The 25502-nt window shown below is 41.2% G+C and overlaps 1 protein-coding gene across 3 annotated transcripts in view; it reads right to left on the bottom strand.

Moving 5' to 3' along the window:
* Nucleotides 1-3193: 3193 nt before the first annotated feature.
* TFPI (tissue factor pathway inhibitor) overlaps nt 3194-25502 on the bottom strand; it is a 37250-nt gene continuing 14941 nt past the window's right edge. For 2 of the 3 annotated variants that reach the window (XM_044426996.1, XM_044426994.1), the window contains 7 exons: nt 24380-24580; nt 17942-17980; nt 14604-14786; nt 13487-13570; nt 11490-11573; nt 6781-6963; nt 3194-5936 (listed from right to left, as the gene is read on the bottom strand). In XM_044426996.1, the coding sequence (XP_044282931.1) occupies nt 5830-5936; nt 6781-6963; nt 11490-11573; nt 13487-13570; nt 14604-14786; nt 17942-17980; nt 24380-24580 (881 nt within the window). In that variant the 3' untranslated portion in view covers nt 3194-5829. The other variant, XM_044426997.1, reaches the window with a different exon arrangement.

The raw sequence follows: 25502 nt of genomic DNA, 5'->3' as shown, positions 1-25502 counted from the left end.
TGGCAGGCTCAAAAGGTGGCAGCTGTTGCCTTGGGAGCTGCCCACAAGTAGCTCTCTGAGCCATGTCATTCACCTCTGTGGCAGCCGGGTCTGCCTGAATTTCATGGACAAGTGCAGCTTTGTCCCTGCACACACGACCGTAATCCCAAACACATTCATTATGGAGCCAGCCGTACTTAACACAGTGGTGGTTATTTCAGAGTTAACGTAAGATTGTACAGTGAATGAAGGGCCCATTCCAGAAGTGAAGTGGAAGAGCAGTAGTGACAGCAGATTCACCTGGACACCCAGGTGATGGTTAATAAGTGCTTTTGGATGAGAGAGAGAGTATAGAACAGCCTTTCTCAAACTTTTTATCTTAGAGGAACTGTTGACATAGTTTTCCTGTATCAGGGAACCCTTGCATGAAAGTTTTTATAAATGTAGGGCCTGGATTTAATGTGACCACAGAGGGGGGAGAGTAGAGGGGCATGCAGGACACATCCTTGGGCATGACCCTCTATGGGATGATGGGGAACAATTGACACAGGCTCATCTGGGCCAAAAGACTGCATGTTGAATCGCACCCCCACTGTGACATTACACGTGTCGGCACCATGGCCTTCTCACAGCCCGCTTCCCAGATTTTTCTGAAACTGAAGCCTCAGCCCATGCATACCACTCAGGTGTCCACCAGAAATGACAAGCATGGAGTAAGTGCTTTCACCGTCGACACCTTTTACTTTCAGGCATATGCAATGATGGTGACCTATCCCATGGGGTGGGAGATGGCCCTGATCCTCTGTGGCACCTGCAACCCCATTCAGCTCACAGAATCATAGAATAGTGGAGTTGGAGGGGGCATGAAGGCCATCAGGTCCATCCCCCTGCTGGTGCAGGACACCAAGTTCCGCCATCCCACTCAGATGGCTGTCCAGTTTCTTTCTGCATGTCTCCAGTGTGGGAGAGCCCACCACCTCTCTGGGCAGCTGGCTCCACTGTCATATTGCTCTGACAGGGAGGAAGCTTTTCCTGATGTCCAGCCTGAATCACTGGGGTCTGCTGGCCTGGGAAGGTGGCTGAACGAGTACACTCCAAGTGCTGGGGGCCGCTAAAGGAGGCCTTAGGCAACTCTGCCTTGAGGGAGAAAACTGTAATCTGAAATGCATGTCATATTGTTGTTGCCTCCTGCAAGAGGCACTGTCCTGCTTTTTTTCAGTAAAAGCTACTCTATCTCCGCCGTTTTTCAAAGCATCAACTTGTCATGCCTCTTTCTTACCACTGAGGTGGTTGCTAGGATACACTAAAATAGGTTGGATTTGATTTAAAACACTAGTCAGCAAGATTAGATTTAAATCAGTATTTTTGACATAATTTGCATATTTCTCCTGGGTCTGCTGCCATTGCGATTTTTCTCCTCCAGGGAAAGAATATTATGATTAACCTCAGGCTATCCCCAAGATCCAAAGACTTGCGGAGTGTACTGCTCAAAAGCTTGCACTTTCCTTTTTCCTGCTGGCTCCTCCCTTCTCACACTTTGCTTTTTGTGCTGATCTATTCTGCTCTCAGCTATGTTCTAGTCTTTGAATTTTTGGAAACTTAGCACAAAGAGGCAAGGGGCTGATTCTGTGTTCACAGATTTGGAAAGGAACTATGGGATTAAGGGCTTTTTCTCAACTCTGTATGTTTATCTTCTAATTTTGCTATGAAGAAAAGGCATGTAATCCCTGCAGACACAAATTCACAGTGTGAGAACTGTAAAACCAAGCATCTGTGATATCTTCTAGACAGAAAAAATTCCTGATAATCTTATAGAAATCTTTCAAAGAGCATGACATTGTGAATAGATGAATCGAATTCATTTACCAAAAAATTTAAACATTGCATGAATGTACTTCCAAATGCTACAAAATTAAAAACTATTTCTTATTTCATGGTGAAAAACCTTTGGACTATAATTTATCTTGAACAGAAAAATATCTTTACATAGATGTTTCCTCAAAAAGCGTTTTATTTTTTAATAATCCTATGTAAACAAAAAAATCCAATTAAAACAACAATCACTGATTTTTATCCACTCTGCACTAAGATCACTTGCCTCCCTCCACACTGAACCTAAGGGAATTTTGTGTGGCAGGGGAGGATAGAGAGCCATAATGTATGTTTTATGCTAGTAAGTTCATTGAAACAATCAATAACTAGTATGTGACTATATTACAATCTCACCTATGAATGTGAAAACACAATTATGTGTTTATACTTCACCATCTCCTGGAACTTTTCATGGAACCCCAGGGATCCAGGGAACCCCGGTTGAGAAAGGCTGGTATAGACAAAGCATTCATTGTATGTACATTATTCCACAGTAATATGGGCAGAAGTATGGGACTGTGTTGCATTAGAGAAGCATAAAACTTTATTCTAAATGTAGAATCACACAGGTTTTTATTCTTAGTAAGTCTTCTGTATCCACATACAACTCCCCATCTTTTCCTTAGACTCTGCTGCTGCTTCCCTCCCGCACTAATTTCCCTATTCCGAATCAAAGTTCCCCACTACCTATCCTATTACCTTGCCCAGTCGCTCAACCATAATTCCAATGTTCCATAACAGAGGGATAACTCTGTTATCCCTCTCAGAAAGTTTCCTCCCCAGGGCCCATTTCCCACATCATTAAAACCTCTATTTCTTTCAGGACCCACCTTCCTGAAATTCTGTTCTCCTACGCCCTGATCACATACCCTAATATCCCCGCCTTTTTTTTTCCTTTTAGATTTTCAGTATTCTTGTAAGAGCACCCCCTCTCTTAAATGGCCATTTTTTGCAGTTAAAGATTCCTCCACATTTGGAACTTCTCAATTGAGAACTTTCACGGTGTATACTGTCTGCCATTCTGAGAGCATTGTACTAATCTATGGTACAGAAAAACTTAGATAAATCAATAATAAATAAATCTGTACTTCCAATTCAATCCCCATTACTACCTTCAGAACATATGCTTTCCCCACCCTGGTACCTTGGCAAAAAATAGCCTTCCCAACTTTTCCTTTTGGAATTCTTCCCAACTCCACATTATTCTCCCATCACTCCCTAAACCTTTCCACCATGTCTGTATTTTTTTCATTTTCTCCCTTCTGCATTCAATTTCGCTCCTTTCACCTTCCCCCCTTGTGAGCCTCCCCAGCTGTGGTATTTTCCCAAAATCAAAATTATGTTTAATTGAAATCAGTGATTTAATGCACAGTTCAAGCACAAATCTGAAGGCATTGACAGAGTGGAAATAAATGCATCCAAAGGGTGGTGTACATTTGTGGAAGGCAAGATTAACACAGTAATCTCAGAGTCTGAAGTACTCTGTTTAAAAGCTTGTATTAAAAAGATTAAAAATGAAAAAAACCCTTTTTATTATGCAACATACATAAACTGTAACACATTTCCAAACTAAGAGTCATCATTAGCAAACCTTTGGAAACAGTTTACATGTCCATTAAATGGGAAGGAGTGAACTCGCTGCATGTGGATTTTATTTTTTGACAGCTATGCTGTCAAACTGAAATAAAAAACTTAAGAAACTGAAAATAAAAAAGCAGATGCGCTTAACATGTTGTGTTAAAAGTTTTGCAATCTTAACATCTGTAAGTGAAAGAAAAGGTTTTTGTGAGTTGCAAAACTCCTCTTTGATCTGTTGTTTCCTCTGGAATATTTTGTTCTAGGAACAAAGCACTGCCTCTTTTTGAAGCTTAGTTTGGCACTAAACTGTGGAAGCAATTCTCCAGTCATGAGTAAGGCTAGCAGTGGCCTTCTGAAAGCTGAGACCTAATCATAACATTATTCTTAATTTGATTACATCTATACTAATTCTTTCACTAAGATGGGATTCTAAGCACGTTTAGACAGAAAGCATCCTACATTTTCCAGCATTCTCCAGCTAGCATGGCAGTTGTAGGTTTTTTCCTGTTTAAATATGCAAAGGATTGTACTCTAAAAGCCCTTGAAATACATCAGCAAAAGCTCAGATACCAAATGTGCAAAGGAAAGTGAAACTTTACAAAATCAATCTCATAATTTAATATACATGTATCACATATAAAGTTAATAAAACATAAGCTCATAATCCTCTACCATGTTCCCTTTATCTGATGTTTTTTAATTTAAAAAAAATTCCTCAAACTTTTAGCATTTACTCATAAGGAAGGTGCTCGCTTTTGTTTCAAATTTGAAATTGGTGTTTTAGTTTTAGTGATTCTTTTCCTTATGTTATTTTCCAGTACCTGTCTACTGATCAGAGTCTGTGGAAAAGTTGATTTAATTTTATATGTGTATGTACATGCAGAAGAGCAGGCTTGGTTTCGCTTCCTGTTGTTCAAATTGGATACGGGATAGGTAGGAAATTCTTCTGAAATTTCAATTCGTTGGTAATGAATGAAGTGATATTGCTACTTCAAATTGGAGGATGACAGCAAACAAAGGGTTAAAGGAAGAGGACTGGAAAGAGCTGAGGTCAAGCATGTTGTTTCTTCAATAATAATAAAATGTTATTAAACTATTATTTTATTAGTGTTTTTACTTTGCTTTTATATCCCATCTTGTTTCCTCTTATGGGGAGCCCAGAGCAAGTTACATAATTCTCCTCCACTCCATTTTTATCTTCACAGCAATGACTCCATGCTGTAGGTTAGGCCAAAAGTACATGATCAAAGATCAGACTTTTCTTGGACTAGTCCTAGATTTCTACTTCTTCCACTGAGTCCATTTTTTGTAGATGGTTGCTCTCACTAGCTCAACAGATTTCATATCAGGTGCAGGAAATAGTTGCAAAATTTCAACAGAGGTAATTCTAGACTAACTTCCAATTGTTCCATGTGGGGAATCTCAGTTCAGAGAGCTATAGTGGTGTAGAATAGTGGTTACAGGGTCAGACCGGGACTTGAAAGATCTGGATTCTAGTCCCCATTTGGCCATGAAGTTCCGTGTGTGAATTTGGACCAGTCACTTGACCCTCAGCCTAACTTATCTCGCAACTGTCTTGTGAAGATCAGTGGAAGGGTCATGTAAACTGCCCTGAGTTGCTTGCAAGAGGAAAGAATATGGGGTATAAATGTAATAATAGTAATAAAAAGTTGAATGGAGTAGGATTGTGTCACTGATTGATTGCTAGGCATGATTCAGAGAAATGCCATTTGTGGGAAATGAGGCTTGAGTTTGTGACACCAGCCTACATACTGGGCTCCTGGAAACTTTCCGTAGGCACACAGATACTGTCCTCTCCAAGTTTCTTTTTCTGTTTAGTGTTGGAATTGGTTTGGAGTGCCAGTACAAGTTCAGCATTCACGAATTCCCAATATGTGTTTACCCTGTAGGTTTCAATGAGGAACACACAACTATTGGAATGAGGCTATTAAGCTCACTATGTCACCTCAGAGTGGGGACAAAATGCAGTATGTCTGCTATCCTAAAGCCACTCCTCTAAAGTCCCATGTGATGGACCTTCATTGTGATTATTGGTGGGTTATTGATCACTACAGGACAGCATTTTGATTGAGACAGACAGAAAGAATATTAAGGATACCTAAATTCAGGAATCACAGCCTCATCTTTTGCAATCCTAACAGAACAGCATTTATACAGAAATAGCTTCATCTAACTTCTATGCACAATATTACTTTAACAATAAAATGTCCCATACATACTGTCTACAAAATGTACAAAGAGAAAGAGAAAAAACAAAACAAAAGTAAAAAGTATAAGACCTGGACAAATAATGTCTATGCAAACAATTAAATAAGGCAAGTGATACAAACAAGAATCAGTGAAAAAGAAGTTCAGATGATTTTCATGGAAGAGTGGAAACTAGATTGCTTCAATGACAATTCTCTGATTGGTTTCCTTCACTGGTTGTTTCTTTCTTTTCCGCCGAATTTTCATTATACCTTTCTGTCCTTGCTTTTTTATGAAACCTGGAGGAAACAAGAAAGGGATACAATGTTCTCATCCAGTTATCACATTCTTCTCTGTTTCCCCTGGCCCCATGTCCCTCCTTCCCCTGTAGACTTCCTTTATTGAGTTCTAGATTGTAAACTCATTGAAGCAGGAACCAGTCCTCCTATTATTTTGTACAACACAATGCTATATATACATTGACAAAAAATAAGGAAATAAATAGAGGTTATGATCAACCTGTGTATATGCAAAGGCTACAGAGAGATGAGCGTTATTGTTCGCAGAAATGATCATATGAAAGGGACTCTGATCATGTCCAAACCACAGAAGTAAATACTTCTGAGCTATTCTGCATTAGTCAGACTTCACTGGGAGCACTGTGTCCAGTAATAGGTACCACACTTTAAGATGGGCATTGAGAAGTTGGACCATATGCAGCAAAGAACAACCAGGATGGTGAGGAGTCAGGAAACCAGATCCTGAAAGAGATGAATGTCTTCACCATGGAGAAGATTAAGGGAGATATGAGAGTGATGTCTGGATATCTAAAGACAGAGCAGACTTGTTTTCTGATCGTGGACACTGATCTATGTCAATGACTCCCGTATCAGAGACACCAGCATGATTGAGATACCATTGAACATACAAGAAGATTATAGTCCCTCTGAACTGTTAGACAAATGGCTGGCTTGCTACAAGCAAAATTCCACCAGGGTTGTGTATAGAGCCCTGCGTACTTCCCAGCTCTACACTGGGTAGCCACAAAAATGCAGTGCCAAAGTGAGCACGCTTAGGGTCATTAACAGTAACTCCCCCCTCCAGCTGAATAGAAAATATCAACTATTGTGGCTTGGCCTGTACCTTTCTTACACATCTTCATGCACGCTTTCCTAGTGGTGAAGTTATTTTCGTTCCCACCACATCCGGTATAGCTGAACGGATAACACTTTCTAGTGTTGTAATTATAGAAGAATCTTTTCTCACTGGCTCGGCAAAGGCCTTTGTCCATGGGCATCACACAGAGGGAAGGAAGCAAGGGTGACTCTAGAGATACGAAGAAAATATCATTAGATACAACTCAGTCTTTAATGCTGCTGTTTCGGGTTTGTTCTGCAAAAAACATGCACTGCAGTGCTCTCCTCAGCTCTTTCGGAGCATCAAAATATGTATTTTCAGACATGTCAAAATGATTGGGAAGCAGAAAGGAAATCCTGTGTATCCCTGCATCATACTACAGGACATCTGCTAGTGTACTGCTGGGCAAAGATATACAAATACAAGGTGAAATATAAGATTCATGCAATAAACTATCAAAAGAATTGAACTAAGATGACAAGAACTGCAAATAAATATATCACACTGAATTTGGTTTAAATACATAAATTCACTACTGGAATGCTAATCATCACGCTTATATAGAGTCAAGACATGCATTGTTCCGGCATGATACTGAAGATTCCAGACTTGTCAATAGTGCTGAAAGTTACCCATTATATAATGTACGATCCAGGGCCAGCCCAAGGCATTTTGCTACCTGAGGCAGAATGGCAGTTACCCCACCAATGTTAACAGACACTGAAAATGCAAAAACTTGCCTGATTCAACCCCCCTTTGGTTCTTGCCATGCCAGAACCAAAAGAAACAGGTATCTGCCACATGCTGCTATGTCCTATTCTTTGTTATACTTCCTTTGCTGAATTTAACAATGATGAGTACTTTTTGATGCAGCGTGATTTTAGCCATGTCATAAATAAGACACTGATTTCCATTATGTTTGCTATTCAGTAAACTGCACTGGAATATACACTCCGACTATACCACAAGCCCAAAGCAAGGACAAAAAAAAAAAAGGGAAGCCTAAGAACTGAGTAATTCGGAAATGCATGGAGAGCAGGTGAAAAGCAGGTCGCTCTGGTTCATGAAGACAGTCAAGCCCTACATAAGGTGGGCAACTTGTGGATCTTCAGATGTTTTGTCTTGGAGTCCCCATTGCGCCTTGCCGTTGGGTACGCTGGCTGGGGCTGATGTAAGCTGAAATACCTGGTTGGCTACAACCTGCTGATCCCTCTCCTAGATGAGTTGAATCCATGCTAGCCAATGAGTTGAACCCAACTTGCCAATCACTCTCCTAGATGAGCTGAATCCTCAACTTTCAGGACCCGCAAGCTCTGTTTTTTTAATTTTTATTTTCCTTTCCTTTGAATTAAGAGTTATTGTGGGCTCTCTGAATTACTGTCATATGTGTTCTCATGAAGCATCTGCAAAAACTTTGGGATTAAAAGCCAACTGGCAAACTAAGGCGGAAAACATGTAGCCTCCAGATTTTGTTGTCCCATCAGCCCTCAACATTGCCTATGATGTCTAGGACTGAAGGGGATTTTGGTACAGTGCAGGATCTATAAAGTACAACAACAACACACTTTTCAGTTCAGCGTCACCACAGTTCTCAAGCTTTTCAGTATAGTGCTGTTCCGTACCACACTTCTTGCCAATTCCTCCGGATAATGCTCTGAAGCACGGCAAACAGATCCAGCTAGCTTTTTTCAACATGTGTAAAATGAGACACTCTCCCAAATTCATTTTTTATTCCTATAGCAAAAGAACATTTTTCCTTCCTGCCTTTCCTCATGCCATTTGCCAGTGCCATTCACCCGCTCCACCACCTTGGCCTCTCCATTTCGGTGGGACCCATTTGGCCTTTCCGTTGAGGTTCCCCAATTTCTACCTCAAAGGTTATTCAAACCCATATCTATATCAGGTTGCAAGTTGTGCTTATTTTTTGTCATGTGAGAATTTCTGGGTATTTTTGAGCACATTTTCCCAAATGCATATTTCTAGTGCGCACATTTTTGAAATGTGCCATTTTTCCCATTGAGTAAAGCATTTGCCAGAATTATGAATATTTCTCTTGCACTTTTTAAATGAAGCCATAGTTTGAATGCACTTATTTGTTCTGTAAATCACACTGCAAGATCAGAAATGTATATTTGACAGAAAATCTCTTTAGGTCCGAGTTTAGTTTCAGGAGGTGCCAACTTTGGGTAGGGTTAATTGTTCACACTGGCTGTGTTCAGACAACATAACAACACACACTCAAGGACTATGGTATTCACCTACTCAAGAGAATGACTTGGGCTGCAAGCTTCTTCCAGTGAGGCCGAATGATAGCAGCTGTGGCATCCAGAAACTCAAGTTTTCAACTGATCATCAGAATTCTGGAGGCCAACTACAGCTATGCAAACAGTTTCATCTAGCCCACAGTTCTTGAAAATATGGGAACTTCAGGGGATTTTCCCAAAGTCTTTTCCAGAACTCATTGTGGCAAAATGGGACAGCTATCTTTTCTCTTTGATCATCACCATCAATGCTACTACCCCTCCTCCTCCTCCCCAGAACTAGAGAAAAACTCTAGGTTGAATACTTTCGCTAGGATCTACAGATAGATCTGTATCAAAATTGTTGGGAAAGTTACTTTGACTAGACTGTAGTGCTCTAATTACTGTTCCCTATTGTCATTTGACCTATGCTCTCTCCTGCATTTTACAAACTTAGCCACTTGTGTGTGAAATTCTGTGCCATCATATACCCATTTCTCTTGTGATTAAAGCTATCAACATTTTTCATTTCAACTCTCTGCTAATATTTTCTTTCCAATCCATTTCCTTGTAGTTTGTGTAGTACAACACTGAAAAACTTTCTAGGGCCATTCAATATTAACTAGTGTTAATCTTTCATATCTAAACCACTAAAACGTCCTTCAAATTACATCTGGTTATTTTATATTTCATTTATAATTATCTCAATGGCACTGGTTGCCCGCACAGAGTAGAAATGGGACTGCTGTATGGAAGCGACAAAGGGCCAGTCAAAACATCCATTTCCTATCGTGTATTCTAACAAACAAACAAATAAATAAATGTAGGTTGACTGTTGAAGTTTCTGTGTACAGCTAAAGCATTCAGATATTATGTACATGCATCTGACAAGTACCAGAGTTGTCAGAGTTTTACAGTTCCATTATTATTATAATTACATTAAATTGCTACCATGACTTTTCTCCTTTTGTGAGGGACCCAAAAGAGCTTGCATAGCTGCATTTTATCCTCACAACAACCCTATGAGGTAAGCTGGGCTCTTCTCTTCTCACTGTGGACACGAATGAGCATGTGATCATGCAAATGAATGATTTCATTTCATTTCATGGGCTTCATATGCATGCGGTCAGAGTCGGTGGGGCTCCCCACATGGGATGGGAGTGGTGCGCATATGTACTGCACGTGACTCTTTTTTGACTGGCTGTTTTAACATGCAGTTTAGGTCACAAGAGTATCGCAGAGGAAAAACACACATTGAGGCATCAAAGCACACATGGGCAAATCATTATCCATTTGCAAACAGTCATGCTAGAAATGAGATCCTTTTAAAAACAAAACAAAATAGAACAGAAAAAGGGATTGATCTGTCATACTGCTGTTCAATTATTTTCAAGACAGAATTTTTATTCCATATGTATTTATTTATGTAAAACATTGATAATACCACCCATTAGCTTGTCTTGATTTGTTATTTACAAGAATGCATACGGGGTCCCCCCGCTCCACATTACTGGGTTCTGAGTGCGGCATGAGTGCTTTCTAGACTGTGATGAGCTGAGCCATGATGCAGAAAACCATAAATATTTTCCAAGTATATGCATTCCTAACTTCATTAAGGAATCTTGCTGGACTGTTCCCACACACATTCCATGCTTTCTAGCCAGTCTGCACAATCCACAGACCATCTGCCAGTCCCCAGGAGCCCAGGTGGGTGCATGTGCAGATTGCCAGCAGAAAAACTTGGTGAAAGAGATCAGTCTTTTTCCAGCTGTTGCCTTCTCCCTCCCATACAACTGTGGATCACAAAAATGACAAGCCTCAATCTTCATATATTGAACAAGAACCTTGGAGAACCATTTGCAACACATCTTTAGATCACAGATTTCAGATTATAATTGAGTGTATTACTTAAGATCTAACATGAAAATGAATGTAGCTCAGTACACCCTTAATTCTTATTAAAACATTCATGTGCATTAATTTCATTAGCAGCAGGGATCCACTTAATCATCACACCAAAAGATAATTGCCTGGTTCATACTTAGCATTAAGACATGATCTGGTTTGGTGAAATCTATCTTGTTGTGCTTGAACCTATTCCCACAAACACACCGTGGTAGTTAACTAACTAAAAACCAAAAACAGAATCAGAATGGAACTGTACTGAGTTTACAGGATTGCTACACAGAAGGCTATTCTTGATTCCTGATGCATTCCTCAGTTCAACAACCTAATTTTAGGTGAAAGAGAAATATTTTATTGTTGCTGTCATTAAAAATTGGGAATCAGTCTCCTTGCCAATCTACTGCATATCACCCAGAGGCTGCCCACCCATGATGTCGAGGGGAGAACAGTATGAAAGACTATAAAACAACAATGGTAAAATGTATTGATTGCCCTTCAGAAATCAGACAGGGAGAAATGGTGAGGAGAAGGATGTCAGAAGTGTTCGTGATTCTTAATGTTGCTGCCTACCTTGCTTAACAACGGGGCTGCTATTGTTCTTTATGCTGAGGAGTACGCTGTCCTCCTTTGTTTGCAATGAATTGGCCGAAGTGACTGAATGGAAAAGAACAAGGATAAAAGAGGTCTTAAAATAGGCAGACAAATCAGTGAATTATGTACGGTGACTTTTACAAAAAAAATTATTTCCACCTTACATTCAGCAATATGCTACTTTTGCTATCAGGTTAATGAAGCTTCTGCAGTTTTATTATTATTAACTACATTCAAACCCCACCTTTCTTCATCTTGCAAGGAAATCCAAGGCAACTTAAATCATTCTTCTCCTACTGCTCCCAATCTTATCCTAATAAAAACAGCCCTGTGAGGGAGGCTGGGCTGAGAGTATGTGATCTGCGCAAAGTCACCCAGCTGGCTCCATGGCCAGGTGGGTGACTCAAACCCGGATCTCCTAGGTCCCCAGTCCAACTCTCGAACCAACATGTTACATTGGCTCTCAGTAAGGATTGTACGACCAGGTTTTCTCTTGGCCTTTCTCACAGACTAAGAAACATGCAGTAGTGATCACCTGTGCGTGCTGAAAGAATGGGAAGGGTGGATGGCCAGGGCTCTAGGTCAGCCTTCCCCAGTCTGGTGGCCTTCAGAGGCATTTGGACCTCAGTTCCCAGAATTCCCATTCAGGCCGTTGACTGGGAATTTCCAGATTTAAGATGTGCCGTTGCTGTTGCACTTTAGGGAGAAGGACTGTAGCCCAGCCGTCTCCTGAACATGTCGGCTTTTGCATGCATTTAGAATTCTATGAATGTGGGGAGTAGACCTGCACTTGAAATGTGAACTGGCACAGTCCACAGTCTTATGAATCAAAACTGCAGGAAGAAATCCTGATATGGAGAATTTCAGACCTACTGAGCAACAACAAGCTTTTCAGGCGCAGTGAGAAGGAACACCAGGGAACAGGAAGGGAAGGGTGTATTGATTCTATCACTTGCGCAGTGATAAGAGGAGTGTAAACTGTATTTTATAGGGGCAATTACTTCAGGGAAACATGGTATGGAAGAGCATACACTTGCTCCATTGGGGCTAATTTCCTTGGGGAATACTCCCATATTTTAAAAATTGATATTACTACTGGACTTCAAGGAATGTCAACAGTGGAGTAAAACTGAATGGTATTATAAAGTAGAACATGTACTTAAGAGTCCATGCGCACTTGGAGAAACCAAGCAAACATGTGTTTAGATTTAGTATATCAAGGGTCAGAGGCAGTTCGTGTATGATGCCCCTGGCTGTATAGGTGCAGTCTCTCTGCTAGCTGTTTTATGAAGCGGTGGCGGGAAGAGCGATCCTCCTGTGAGATGATGTACGTACATCTAAGGTTCAAGTCAAGCAAGGGCTAACAAACCTTTAAATTTTCCCTGTAAGGTGGACTGCTCCTCTTGGACCCAAATGGACACAATTAGAGGCCCCAATGTGGGCTTCAGCTGCCACTTTCAACAGCTGATACTGCATTGCATGCAAATCTTCACCCCACTGTAATTCTCTTTTCATCAATCTCTTATTTTATTTTATTTTATTTTATTTTATTTTATTTTATTTTATTTTATTTTATTTTATTTTATTTTATTTTATGAAGAGCAGGATGCTATACCAGATGCTTTGTGGCTAAGCTGATGAATTTGGAAGACTGAGTGTGCTGAAGAAGGCATTATGTTTCTTACACAGATACGCAGCTACAGATGCTATGCTCATGTTCTTTATGATGATGTTCTATTTAAAGTGTGCAGTCCAGACTGAATAGGCATGCTGGATGCCATGAAAGGGAAAGTCTGGATACAGCCCAAGCTTGTTGAAATCTTTTGCACGCATAGAAACACAGCCGCAGCCATGGATTGTCTTTAAAGATCTGCTTGTTTACTTCTTGTAGTTCTTGTAGTTTGCATATGACTTTAATACAAAACATGCAAGCTGATGTCCCTAATTCTCCCCTAACAGTAAAATGTATTACATACCTCGCTTCGCAACTGGAGCGCTGTTGTTTGTCTCGCCAAAGGGCAAGCTGTCATTCTCTGTTTGCCATGAATTGCCTGAAGGGACTGAAGAGAAGGAAACAACAATAAAAGAGGTTCTAAAATCTATGTGGTTGGCAGAGAAAACAGTGACATGGATTTAATATATTAATGATACTCTCGCACTGTACTATTAAAACATAATATGCTACTTCAGGTTTATCTGCATTTCAAATACTTTTTCCCACCTTACATTCAGTATACTACTTTGTTTCCATATTTTTCACATGGCATCTTCAGTAAGAATTTATTTACTTGACTTCCTTTTTCTTTGGCTCAGACTAAGGCAATTTCCTTGAAGGAGATTAGGGGGTGGCTACCTGGAGAAGCGCCTTCTCTGTGGTGGCACCCCAATACGGAATACGCTTCCCAGAGAGGTTTGCCTGAAGCTGAAACTTGATTCCTTTTGGCACCAGGCCAAAAACTTTTTATTTTCCCATTATTTTAAGGTTTGAGTGTGCTTTTAATGTGGGGTTTTATTGTATAGAAAATCAACTTGGATGCTGTGCTCTAGTCTGTTTTATTGTAAGACCATCCCGAGCTAGTAGTGGACGGTATGGAAAAGTTTTAAATAAACAAACAAATAAATCGATTTATTTAATTCATTCATGTACTGCCAAAGAGCTGAGGTTTGGTGTACTTGACTGAATTTCAGGGAGCAGAGTTGCCTTCTAGTTTTTTCCTGTCATGCTGGTTTTCCCATCTACTTGGAATTCTGTGAATTGGTGAGGTGTACAAGGGCATAACCCTATCCCCAACCCTAACCCACATCCCACCAAAGAGTAATAGGAACCACCCAGTCTTTGGGATGGGAGGAGAAAATGAAGCCAACACAATCATTTCCAATATGAGCTCTTTTTTGTGACCACCACTGAATGAAGTCTCAGGGATGGGGGACTTTTGACTCCACATTCCATCATCTTCAGCCAACATAGCCAATAGCCCAGGCGGTAATGTAAGTTGTAGTCCAACAACTTTTGGAAGGCCACAAATTTCCCACCCATGCCATACACCATTGGTGCCAAGAGATATAGATGCACAGTATACAGAAGACACTTACAGCTCCCCTGGCAGGTATCCTGGCATTCTTTCAGTGACAGGAAGTTGTTTCGGTTTCCTAGGCAACCACTATAGAAGAAATTTTCACACATCTGGGTCTCTTTGTTGTAGAAATATCTGGAGAACAAAGCTCGGCAGATTCCAGGCTGACTTTCCAGAAGGCAGTAAGAAGGCCTTTCAATGCCTGAGGGAAAAAAATGTTCAGTTTTCTGCTACTGGTATCTATTCATTGCCTGATGAAATCACCCTTTTTGACAAAAGCAGGCATCATCCAACTGAAGTGATGTACCTCTCAGTCTCGTGGATTTCAGTGGAAAACATGAGCAACTGTTTAATGCTGTAATACGGAAGACGATCATGTAGCTAGAACACATGATGCAATTCAAATGAAGATGAGTTTAGTCACTGCTGGCACGGGCTTAGCTTTGCAATATGGAATATGTGGGAGAGGCAACTTCTTGGAAGGTAATAAGCTCTGATGAGTGAATAGTGCTTGTTTTGGTGTGTCACAGGGTCAGGCAGGGCTACGTTAGCACTTCCCTCTGATTCCTTTAGCCACAGTTATATAGTCACCCACAACTGATAGCAAATCTTTGATGTTGCCATAACAATTCATGTTTCATTTCACATTCAATTTACTTGTACACAAAGGCAAGTAAGTAGAAAAATATAGCATGCTGTACCTCTTAACCTAACTTTCCAAACATTCATTGTGTTATAGCCCCACTGACATGAGTATAAAGGTCAGTTTTAAACTACCACAATTTTCCTGACCCTCCAATTAGTTCCATCCAGTATGAAAGTATTCTGGCTAAATGCTGGTTAAGATGCCTTTTCCCCATGATATCTAGTTAAGCCTGTGATATAACTCTCAAGCTTATTATATGGCCTGTGGGTGCTCTAACCCAGCAGTGCTGGCTGGCGTCAGGTGTCTGAGGGCCAGTGGTTAGGATACGCTCCATGGGCTTGTTCCCTTGTCATCAGCAATGGCATCCTTTTGCTCCTCATCACGGGCTTTACAGGTAGAGGGTGAGAAGCAGTTAGTGGCATCTCCTGCTCCTCCTTCTGACCACCACCCTGGTCTGGGCCAAAGCAGGAGAAAGGTGAACCAGCAGGTTGCCACAAGAAGTGAAGGAGCAACTCTCGTGTGGTTTAGTGTTAGGGTGGTGGGCTGGGACTTAGGAGATAAAGGTAAATTAGGACTGTGACTTTAAGCAATGGTTATTGTCCATGTGAACTGCTATCAACTGCCCAGTTTTCAGGTCTCTCTTACTGTGAAACTAGCAAAATGCACAGGGTGGATGATGAAGTGCAGCAGCTGAGTTTACGAGAATAACTCGTGTTATCATCATGGAAACCAAGGAACAGAAAATCAAGCATCCACGGAAAACACACCTGTGGAAAATTAACCCACAGGTCATGGAATCAAGGGTAGCCTGTGAATGAGTTGAGCAGATTCTTACTCAAGACATAAATTGCCGCTGTAAACGTTCCTTTGCACTGTTTATTAGTAAGTTACTTTATTCAATTGTAAAAAGTAAAGGCTATTGGCAAGCTAATATATAAGTGCATCTTTTCTTTAGCTCTAGGCAAACAAAACCATTCTGTGTTATGGACAATTTTTTCAGTCCTTGTGAGAAGTTGAAGATTACTGTGCCTAACAAACTAGAGCAGGTAAAGCTATGGCTCACTTAGTGATTAATAAAGGTATTGTGATTAACACAAACTAATAGACTACAAGATGTAATTGGTAGACATGGCATTACACTGTTGAACTTAGAACCCAAAGTACAGCTGCGTAATTAGCTAATGCATATTAATGGTGCCTCCTACTATGACTCAGAGGGTCATTAGCACGAACATGGGACGTATGAGCAGGTGGGGGTAACATACCAAGGAGTAGTATGATGAAGGCGGACGGGAAGAGTGTGAATTCCGAGTATCCCAGCCAATGGGAGAAAGGAGGCAGGGACTTTGCGCATGAGTAGGGAATAAGAGGCTGTGTAAACTGCCCCTCCAGTGCACTACCTTTGGGGTGAGTGCCCAGTCTGGCCAGAACGTATTAAACTATTGCTGCTTGGTACTTTGCCTCCCGTATCGTCATTGCTTGGATTCCATTCCTTACAGTCCTGTTTATTTTCATGGTCCAGATTCAAATATTTCTACGTTAGCGTAAGAGTCTGGGCTCCTGACAATGGAAGAAACCCTCCTGCTGGACTATCTGGGAAATAGCTACTGAGACAACCTGTTTCCTCGACCTGTAGATAAGAGTCTGACCGGTGTTCCCTTCCAGGTCTCTCTAGTGGGACTGACTTGATTTGACGGTGCTTCATGGTCCCTCCCACAGCCAATGAGCCCAGACTGGGAAAGGTCAACATTAACTCAATGATTTTGGTGGCTTGGGGGATGTCTTTCAGTTACATAACTACTGGATAATATGTGGACATGGGTTAATGGTGACACACGGTTCCTCAGAACTTGCATTTGGGCCTATCACTTCTTCTACAGAACATCTCAAAAATGCTTTTGGCTGCACACTCAGGGAATGGAGGCGCAACTGTGAATGTCCCTCAGGTACCACTTGGCTCAATATGTCACTTTTTCCAACTCTGTTTCCTGCACCAAAGTGGCAAAAGACATCTGAACAAGCTTGCAAGTGTGATCATGATCAAACAGAACTAACCTTACAAGAAAACCGTTTATAGTCTTACCTTAACCTTTTCCTACGCAACAATCCGAGACACAAATTTTGAACAAAGAAAGATGCACATATTTGGTACCACAGAGCATGTGATTTTTTCACTGTCCAAGTGGGTGACAAATGGTGCAAAAATATTTTATATTCATGTGTGTGTATTCTCAACTAAAACATTCAACTTATGAGAGTCTACTAATACATTTTAAAGTCTGCATTTTCACTTATTGCATCATTTCTATCTCTAATTTTAGATTATCTCCTAAAGTGCTGTGAGCCGCCCCGAGGCTTTGGAGAATGGGGCGGCATAGAAATGTTTTAATAAATAAATAAAATAAATAAATATTTTTAGATACTCTTCCTTCCTCCTGAAGAAATGAAAGGGGAAAATCATGTCAGTATACTCGGTTACGTTCCATTGTTACGGATTATTATGGGTTATTACATGCATTTATTGGGTGTTCTGTTTGTAAGCTGTCCAGAGATGTGTCACACTTGGATGGGATAAAAATACCCAAATGAGTAAATTTTTTTAAAATTGTCCAGGAAACATTTGGATGAGCTTTTTACAGTAAGAGAGCTTGACCAGATGTTATAACACAGAAGTGACAAAGCACCATGAAATATAATAGCAGGCACATTACCTGTCTTAAATTTTGTTCTCTTTCTCGTCTCAGGAAAATCTGCAATGGAAACCAAAGTATTTGCAAATGTGAAATCATGACTCATAAAGAAATGACTACCTTTAGTTTCAAACCCACAGTGTCTGCATTTTAAAGGATTCCACGCTGAAGCAAAAACATGCAGAAATGCTCTTACCGAACATGCAGGCATCTCTTCCCAGTCTTGTGTTAACTGTGCTGCACAAAATCCTTGCGCAAGAACTGTCTGCTGCCACGCATGGAAGTAGGAGTCGGACTGCACCCATGAGCCGTGCCCCTCCAGCACGCCCACTGACCAAGCCTCCAGCTGCTGTACAAGGGGGCCCAGCATCCATCTGTAATGGGAGGCTTCTCCTGCCCATACCTTTCCCATTTTCTGGAAACTGGGTGTGCTTATCTCCATTTCATATTCTTGTCAGATGTGTGGCTGACAAGGGAGATGGCCAGCTGGGCCACTGCTGGAGCACAGCTGGTGGAGGCGACCCTTCCCTTCCTCCCAACAGTCCTGGGGCAACATCAGTGGGTTATCTGGCTTGGACTGAACCAGTGGTATGACTGGCTGCTCTCTCCTGGCCACGATACTTGTGTGCAGATTTAAGACTCTCTGTCACACTTCAGTGGACTGTCCCAAGCGTCCCAGATCTGAACTGAATCAGCATGAGAAATGCCCTGGATCTTGCACAGGTGAATGCGCCTGCTCGGCATCTGCATGCAGAACAGAGGTGGGCATCGCACAAAGCTTTGCACAGCTTAGCCTTCCTAGCTCTGTTTATGCATAGGCCCAGGGGATGGGGGGAAGGTTACCTTACAGCAGGGATGTATAGACATCAGTCCTATCTGTGTTTCATCAGGCATTGTTCATTCTGATCACACTTTTCCATTTAATAAATGGATTATTTTCCATTTCATTTTCAGATGCATCAGAAAACTCTATGCAGCTTCTCGGTTGATTGCAAGGCTGGTACCACACTCAGAGGGTCTACACACTTTACGTGGCATTCAGGCTAACTGTGGCATGCTTAGGGAGATTAAGGCTGAGGGAGGGGTGTTAAACTTCCCCTCTGTGCTGTAACAGCATTCACCCCATTGCACCCCTTGCCTGGCATCTAATTTGTAAAAACAGTGTGATACTTCACATTGCTAATGCCATGTGTAGTCAGATCCTTAAAGCGTGGATAAGAGACACATGTGCTTAAACAGCCATATGCATTCTGTTGGGAACCCTGTCTTGATTTAGCTTCCTAGCACCACCAGTACATGAAGACATGCCTGTCATTCATGCTTTATTAGTACTAAGACAGAGGCCTTTGAAAGTGTGGAGCGGCTGAGCTACTGAGTTTGCTTCCTTTATGGCAAAAGGGTTTACTGCAACCTACACTTCTGGACTATCTTTGCCAGGAGCAAATTTGATGGTGCTTTTGTCTGTTGGAAACTTTGCAATAACCTAATCCCTACAGAGTCAATATTGTCTTTGTAAAAAAATTAACTCCTCCCTCTGGGCTTGGTTTTGTAATCGACAAACCTGTGATAAGAGCTGCCTTTTTACTTGCTTCATGACTCTTCTTGCTTAGACAGGAGCACACCCCAAGTATAAATAATTTGAAAGCAAAGCCAAGGGACCTGAAATAGGTCATTGTGAAAACTACCAAATAAGTATTTGTAGATATTGTGGGGTGCCACATTTATGACTGACTTTCTCTTTGTTACCTGCACTTTTGACCTGCCTCATGCCTATCATATACATCTATCGTATCAGTTAGATACACATAATACAGTGGATGGGAAAAAATATAGTGCCACCCATGGTAAAACAGATACGGATCTGTGCTTGCATGCTGGAAAATACTTTTCTCATGTTTTATGTTCATCTTTGTCTTTTATGCCAGAATACCTTGCTGGATAAGCCCTCCCTAATACAGATGATCAGAATGAATGTCCAAAGACATACATTAGTATCTGGACTAGATAATGGATTGGTTGAGAGCCAATTAAGCTCAAGTTCAATCCTCATAAAATGGAAGTACTGTAGGTAAGCAACCCCCCACATTCCAACTGGAAGGTTGTAAACCTGTACTGGATGGGGCTGTACTCTCCCTAAAGGACAAGGTTCTTAGTTTGGGGGTGCTGAATTCTCCTGAACCCTCCTACAAGTTTCCTTTGACTCTTTTCTGCAAAGAGGAGGGCCTTTTCTGTGGTGGCACCCCAAATGTGAAATCTACCGCTGGAGATTCGTCAGATGCCTACCTTGCTGAGTTTCAGGCACATGGCAAAAACTTTCCTTTCCTAGCACAGCTTTGGCACTATCTAAATTAATTATATCACTGCACAGTGTTTTAATTATATTAATGCAAGTTTTATTTTTATTTAATTATTTTGTGATTTTATTTTTTTAACTATGATATTTTAATTGTATTATTTTATTGGTGTTATTTGTTGGTTTTGTATTGTACTAGCCGCCCAGAGAGCATGTTGCTAACCAGCAGCTTTTATGCAAATATAATAAATAATAATAAGTAATAATAGTAGTAGCAGATATCAAGCCTGCTCACAAAATCACACAATTACAACAGCAAGTGGCCAACCTTTTGTGGATCATCTCCATTTCCAGTAAGAATCGAAGGGTTTGTCAGTTGCATTCTCACCAGGACTGCCAAATTTTTAAAGATCAGATTTGTCTCATTTCTGCACGAATTTGTGTTTTAATAGGTACTGAAATCTGTACTTTCTGGTGCATTTGTTCTAATGAGCACCTTAAATGTATGCTTTTTATGTGCATTTTAAATGTACCTGTTTTTATAAGTATATTACTGAAATGCTGTTTTAGCACACTTTTATAAATTATATGCATTTTCTACTCATCTTTTCATATTATACACATGTCATATGCACAATTTCCTCAAGATGGGCTGAATCAAGAAGCTCGAAAAAAATGTGGATTCCAGAATGCAATGCTGTCTCTGCTCACTGAATGGCTTGGGAGATGTTAATTGTATACATTCATTAAAATTTTGGAGTGGATTTCTCATGCTTACCTAATTTTCATATTCCTAATTAGAGAGTTGAATCAGCTTTTCATGGTGCAATCTTATACATGTCTCAACAGATGTAAGATTCCTAGTTTTCTATGGAGCTTACCCCCACTTACAAAGTAAGTGTACTTTGGAAAGCGGCCTTAATCATCTAATTAATTAAGAGAGTGTAGTGGTCAAAAGTGGGGGACTGGGACTCAGGCGATCTGGGTTCTAGCCCCTGCTCAGTCATGGATAAACTGGGTGACTTTGGGCTGGTCAGACTCTCAGCCTAGCCTACCTCACAGGATTGTTGTTGTGAGGATGACTGAGAGCAGGATGAGGAGAATGAGGTAAGATACTTTAAAAAGGAAAAAAGGCAGGATATAAATCTAATAAATAAATCTAATTTCACATGGGGCTCAGTCAAATTTCTCCCAAGCATGAGTATTTTCATTTGGGTAATTATCATTATTCTTCTAGAGTTCATAGTTGGTCAGTTTTAAATCTTAAGCACACATATGAAATACCAACAACTGTGGTATAAGTGGGCATGCTAAGACTAGTGCAAGAAAAGGAGTGACTGAGATGTGATAAAGGAATGCAGTGTGTCAGCTGAAATCTGATTCCAGAGTGCAGCTGGATATATTGTTCCAAAACACGAACCTAACCTATACATTATGAATTCCTGGCTGATTGTCAAAGGCTTGTCTAAACATGACCTTGTCTTCTTACCAGGGTTTCCACTGTAATGTGTGCCTTTTTTGCACTGTTGTAACTCTGATTATCCCATTAATGCTCGCAAGTACCAATGCTGTTGTTGTTAGTCACGAAGTCGTGTCTGACCCATTGCCACCCCATGGACAACACTTCTCCAGGCCTTCCTGTCCTCCACCATCCCCGGGAGTCCACTTAAACTCACACCAACTGCTTCAGTGACTCCGTCTAGCCACCTCATCCTCTGCCGTCCCCTTCTTCTTTTGCCATCTATTGTTCCCAGCATTAGGCTCTTCTCCAGGGAGTCCTTCCTTCTCATTAGGTGGCCAAAGTATTTGAGTTTCATCTTCAGTCTCTGGCCTTCTAAAGAGCAGTCAGGGTTGATCTCCTCTAGCACTGACCGGTTTGATCGCCTTGCAGTCCAAGGGACTCGCAGGAGTCTCCTCCAGCACCACAATTCAAAGCCCTCAATTCTTCGGCACTCAGCCTTCCTTATGGTCCAACTTTCACAGCCATACATTGCAACTGGGAAAACCATAGCCTTGACTATACGCACTTTTGTCGGCAGGATGATGTCTCTGCTTTTTAGTATGCTGTCTAGATTTGCCATAGCTTTCCTCCCAAGGAGCAAGCGTCTTTTAATTTCTTGGCTGCAGTCACCGTCTGTAGTGATCTTGGAGCCCAGGAAAATAAAATCTGTCACTTCCTCCATTTCTTCCCCATCTATTTGCCAGGAAGTGAGAGGACCAGATGCCATGATCTTAGTTTTCTTCATGTTGAGTTTCAAGCCAACTTTTGTGCTCTCCTCCTTCACCCTCATCAAGAGGCTCTTTAGTTCCTCTTCACTTTCTGCCATGAGAGTGGTATCATCTGCATATCTGAGGTTGTTGATATTTCTCCCAGCAATCTTAATTCCAACTGGTGATTCATCTAGCCCCACCTTTCTCATGATGTGCTCTGCATATAAGTTAAATAGGCAGGGCGACAGTATAGTCTTGCCGAACTCCTTTCTCAGTTTTGAACCAATCAGTAGTTCTGTGTCCAGTTCTCACTGTTGCTTCTTGACCCGCATATATGTTTCTCAAGAGACAAATAAGATGGTCTGGTACTCCCATCTCTTTAAGAACTTGCCACAATGTGTTGTGATCCACACAATCAAAGGCTTTAGCATAGTCAATGAAGCAGAAGGAGATCTTTTTCTGGAACTCCCTAGCTTTCTCCATGATCCAGCGTATGTTGGCAATTTGATCTCTAGTTCCTCTCGCTCTTCAAAATCCTGCCTGTACTTCTGGTAATTCTCAGTCCACATACTGCTGGAGCCTAGCTTGTAGGATTTTGAGCATAACTTGGCTAGCATGTGAAATGAGTGCAATGGTGTGGTAGTTTGAACATTCTTTGGCATTGCCCTTCTTTGGGATCGAAATGTAAACTGACCTTTTCCAATTCTGTGGCCACTGCTGAGTTTTCCAAATTTGCTGGCATATTGAGTGTAGCACTTTTACTGCATCGTCTTTTAAGATTTTGAATAGAACTAGCTTTGTTGTTGCTCAGACTTCCCAAGGTCCATTTGACTTCACATTCCAGGATGTCAGGCTCGAGGTCAGTGACCACCCCATCATGGTTATCAGGGATGTTAAGCTCTTTCTTGTATAGTTCCTCTGTGTAATCTTGCCACCTCTTCTTAAGCTCTTCTGCCTGCTAGGTCCCTGCCATTTTGGTCCTTTATCATGCCCATCTTTGCATGTAATATTTCCTTCATATCTCCAATTTTCTTGAAGAGATCTCTGATCCTCCCTATTCTATTGTTTTCCTCTACGCACTGTTCATTTAAGAAGGCCTTCCTATCTCTTCTAGCTGTTCTCTGAAATTCTGCATTCAACTGGGTGTATCTTTCTCTTTCCCCCTTGCCTTTCGTTTCCCTTCTTTCCTCAGCTATTTAGTAGTAATAGTGAAGAGTTAATCCCAGATTAGGGAAAGGGCATGGATATAATCTGAATATAATCCAGAATCTTCTGGATTCTTCACTTCCAGAAGAATATATTCCAATGGAAGCAGTATACTTTACTGGAAAGTCACAGCACAAAGTCTTTGATGAAACCAAGGGAGCCAAGGTTCCATTTGGATGCCAGGAAGCACTTCCTGACAGTCAGGACCCCGAGGGTGTGGAATGGGCTTCCACGAGAGGTCGTTGAGGCCCCATCGGTGAGGGTGTTCAGAGACAGGCTGGACGTGCACATGGTGGGCATGTCGTGAGTGGAGCCGGCTGGAGCCGGGGGTCAGACTAGATGGCCCAGGAGACCCCTTCTGACTCGCTCTGTTTCTATGTTTCTAAACATTAAGTGGAAATCATCCATCTGCCAATCAGCTATAGACAAAATTGTATTTATTCCTAAAATACCTGAAAGCTCAGAGGGTGTTTTACAAAAAAAGGTGCCATCCAATGCTTTCTTACCATAAAGTAAATCTCATTGGGTCATACTTTTTCATGAATATCCATTCCTTATCATTCATTAAGCAGAAAGCGCAACTCAGACCTCTCCAGATTTACTCTAGATCCAAGATCATGAATGCAATGATGGATACCTTTTTAAAAATATGTATTGGATTTTGTTTGAGTGTCATTTTTTCTTGACAGAAAATTGGGATGAAAATCAAACCCTTAACAAGGAAGAAATTCTGAAAGAAACATACTCACCTGGTACTATACATTTTTCCTGGCATTCTTCCAGAGTTTGAAAATTGTTTGCGTTGCCTTCACATCCACCATAGTTAAACATTTCACACTGGCGAGTTTGAATGTTGAAGTGATACCGGTTGTTTATTGCTTTGCATGGGCCACTGTCAGCTTTGAAGGCACAGATTGGCAGACCAAGTTTCAATGGGGGAAGAACATGAACTGTAAATGAAAACATGGCATACATTATCCTTGCAAAGAATTCTGAAAGCACTTTGCTGCAAGCTATTAGTTCTGTCTGTCTGTCTGTCTGTCTGTCTGTCTTGATTTTAGAGGGAAAGAATACTGCTCGGTTGCTCACCAAGGAAATCATTTAGCAGTCCAGGAAAGGTAAAGATGCTCCATCAGTCCATCAGTGGATGGAGGAAACTCTCCACTTGTCTTACTGCATGCCAACCATCCACTCTACACACCAGATGATGGATACCTATTGCGACCTATGAAAAGACCATTCACACCCAACTAGTAGACCTGCTTGCTACAGTTGCTCCTAGAGAGCACCGAAATCCACTAATAGACTTATGCCAGTGTCCCATGGGTGGATCTGCTTATGCTGGTGACACATCACTAACGTAATCAGTCTTCAGCAATAGCGTGACCTGGCATGACAAGTTTTCCTAGGAAAACTTCTTTCTGAGTGCTCCCTGCAGTTTTATTCTGAAAATTAATGTACATCTTTGCAAAAATTCAGGACTCCTACATTTCTAGTGTCTAGATAGATACACAGACCCTACACACAGTGCCACAGTTATACTTCAAAGGCTGCTTGTTGACAAACATTATCAATGCAAACCAGCTTGTCACAATGAGAGAAATGGGTTTCTTCTTTTTCATTCCCCCATCTGCTTGCTTTGACAACCTGCCACCCACCCACTCGCCCACCCACGCACTACGCAATGCTTTTCCTGTTAGACAAGCCGATTCTTCAAACTGTGATGACAATACTTCATTTACAAGAAACTGGCATTTCAATTGCTTTGACTCATTCCCTTTGGGAAATGTGTCTTGAAAGATAAAGCCAGCTTGGATGTACCTAGTAAATGTCAGGATTCATGTTATAGTGATAAAATAGTCCGATTCATAG

This window comes from Varanus komodoensis, unplaced genomic scaffold (assembly GCF_004798865.1).
Source record: "Varanus komodoensis strain SLA01 unplaced genomic scaffold, ASM479886v1 scaffold18_1, whole genome shotgun sequence".
Lineage (NCBI taxonomy): Eukaryota > Metazoa > Chordata > Lepidosauria > Squamata > Varanidae > Varanus > Varanus komodoensis.
The sequence above is the reverse complement of the archived record's forward strand: the minus strand, read 5'-3'. Positions and strand labels throughout refer to the sequence as shown.